General features: G+C 48.8%; 2 protein-coding genes across 2 annotated transcripts; both read left to right on the plus strand.

Annotated features, from left to right (window-relative positions):
- Nucleotides 1-127: 127 nt before the first annotated feature.
- Pmar_PMAR028850 (hypothetical protein) lies at nt 128-282 on the plus strand (the record flags this gene model as incomplete). Its single annotated transcript, XM_002787237.1, has 1 exon — nt 128-282. A coding segment is annotated over one exon (155 nt), but the record flags the coding sequence as incomplete, so codon positions are not given.
- Nucleotides 283-329: 47 nt separating this feature from the next.
- Pmar_PMAR028851 (cytochrome p450, putative) lies at nt 330-1,060 on the plus strand (the record flags this gene model as incomplete). Its single annotated transcript, XM_002787238.1, has 3 exons — nt 330-564; nt 610-731; nt 802-1,060. Coding segments are annotated over 3 exons (616 nt in total), but the record flags the coding sequence as incomplete, so codon positions are not given.
- Between the last annotated feature and the right edge of the window lie 1,694 nt (nt 1,061-2,754).

A 2,754-nucleotide genomic window follows, 5' to 3' on the forward strand; every position in this document is an offset into this window, starting at 1 on the left:
TATGCTTTACAACGTAGTGCCATGTCGTGGATTACACGAGACAGATTCCCTTGGAACCTTAATCCGATGATCAAAAAGGTGAACACCTCACGCGGATGTCCAGTCGTCTTTCGATTCTCATTGTCAGATGCACTCAGGGGCGAAAACGCTGAATAGAATATGTGACGAGATCATCAACAAAAGACGGGCGGAGCGGAAATCGGGAAAAGGAGTTGAAATGCATGACTTGCTGGACAAGTTACTCCATCTTGATGAAGTGGACTTGCGAGGAAACCTCATAACGTGAGTCTCACTTATGCATGCGACATTCTCTGGTACATTGTGAATAGACCAGCAATGATACTGAGTACACAGCGGTATGTAATGAATGTAATCAGGTTCCTCGTTGCTGGTAGTGACACTACGGCCATGACCGTAGCCTGGTGTCTCTACTACCTCGCGCTATATCCTGAAATACAGAACAGGGCCCGTGTTGAAGTGGACGCTCTCGGCCACGATCCCAATGCGACGGAGGACCTCGACAGGTTGGTCTTCGTGAAGTGTTGCATACTCGAGGCCCTCAGGGTGAGTGCTTGGTAATCAACCAACGATATTTGCGTTCACTCTCAGCTGCAACCACCGGCTGTGTTCCTTCTGCATGAGTGTACTCACGACACAGAACTCGATGGTCGCCGAATCCAAGCCGGGACGAATGTGCTGACCCTCTTCCGTAAGGCGATGGTGGCAGATGCGTATGGCGGGAAAACATTCGAGTATCTACAATTTCTGCTACTTCATCTCTGAGCTCGCCGTCCATCTCAGCCCCAAACGTTGGCTCCTTCCTGACGGCTCGTCGATAGACCAAGCACGTGAACGTGATCACCTGGCATTCGGTGGAGGTCCTCGTCAATGTCCTGGGAAGAACATGGCCGTCAAGGAGGCAGTGGTGATCCTGACTTTGATCCTAAGACACTTTAATTCTATTTCATTGAACTGCCCTCCCTCGTTTGTCCGTGGCGAGGCTACCTTCACGTATGGACCACTGAATCTCGAGCTCCAAATGCGGCGACGAGTTGGTTAAAGTGGCTACTCTTCGATTTTATTGTCTCTGATGCTCTGATTTTTGTGTGGTCACAAAACGTGCTTCGCGTTCATCCAGTCTCACCTCAGCATAGGCCAGTATTGACCGGATGCTTTGTGGTTTCAGCCTTTTCATGATACTGCTGCTCGAGGAAAAGGTTTGAGTTCGGGTTCGATGCGTACCCTAGATGGGTGCCCAGTGTTTCTCAATCCTTGGTCAACGGGGTCAAGGGATTCGACTCAGATCCCTATGTCACAATTAAATTTGGGCGTACCCTGTGACTCAGCACCAGGGGATGAGTTTCACCGTGTGTAGGAGAAGAAGTATTCATCCTGCTACCCGCGTAACACTGTGGACTCTGTAGCTCAATCGTAATTGATTCCGAATCGGAATTTGACCTACAATTATCGGAATTTCCGATAATTGTCTGAATTTGCCGTTACTCCAGTCGTGCCGAATGATTTCATCTTTTCACTTCGCGCGCTACAGAGATTTATTGGGATTTCACCCTAGTGAATAACATATTTCACGACTACTGCATATCACCGCGAATATCGCGTTTTTCACCGAGTTTTACGACGCCACTTCGCGTAAAACGGGTGAAACTTCATTATATCTGAGAGTGGCATAGCGGCCCCACGTGGCTAGATCGGCCTCATTAACGACGAGCTCGACTTCATCTTCTCCCCGTCCTGTTCGGGTAGTCTGGACAGTTGATTACGTTGAGGCATCTCTCAAGGTGGCATAGTGGCCCCATGTAGAACGTCTGGATAGTTGATTGTGGTGAGGCATCTCTCAAGGTGGCATAGTGGCCCCATGTAGAACGTCTGGATAGTTGATTGTGGTGAGGCATCTCTCAAGGTGGCATAGTGGCCCCATGTAGAACGTCTGGATAGTTGATTGTGGTGAGGCATCTCTCAAGGTGGCATAGTGGCCCCATGTAGAACGTCTGGATAATTGATTGTGGTGAGGCATCTCTCAAGGTGGCATAGTGGCCCCATGTAGAACGTCTGGATAATTGATTGTGGTGAGGCATCTCTCAAGGTGGCATAGTGGCCCCATGTAGAACGTCTGGATAGTTGATTTTGGTGAGGCATCTCTCAAAGTGGCATAGTGGCCCCATATAGAACGTCTGGATAGTTGATTTTGGTGAGGCATCTCTCAAGGTGGCATAGTGGCCCCATGTAGAACGTCTGGATAGTTGATTTTGGTGAGGCATCTCTCAAGGTGGCATAGTGGCCCCATATAGAACGTCTGGATAGTTGATTTTGGTGAGGCATCTCTCAAGGTGGCATAGTGGCCCCATGTAGAACGTCTGGATAGTTGATTGTGGTGAGGCATCTCTCAAGGTGGCATAGTGGCCTCACTTGGAACGTCTGGATAGTTGATTGTGTTGACTGGTTGTGTTGAGGTATATCTTAAGATGGCATAGCGGCCCCACTTGAAACATCTAGATAGCCGATTATGTTGAGGCATATCTTGAGATGGAATACCGGCCCCATTTGTGGGAGATCATCTCATTAGAAGAGGCCCAACAAAATAAAGTGTCCTCAGAATATCTCGTCAATCCAAACAGCAATGAACCTGCCAACAACAACAGACTGCTACATACTCACAGTACCAGTTGTAGGAAGATGTGATGAGGGCCCTCGTGGGACAATGAACGCCGAACGCTCCTGAGTAGCTATGTACTT

The sequence above is a fragment of the Perkinsus marinus genome (assembly GCF_000006405.1).
Source record: "Perkinsus marinus ATCC 50983 genomic scaffold scf_1104296929814, whole genome shotgun sequence".
NCBI lineage: Eukaryota > Perkinsozoa > Perkinsida > Perkinsidae > Perkinsus > Perkinsus marinus.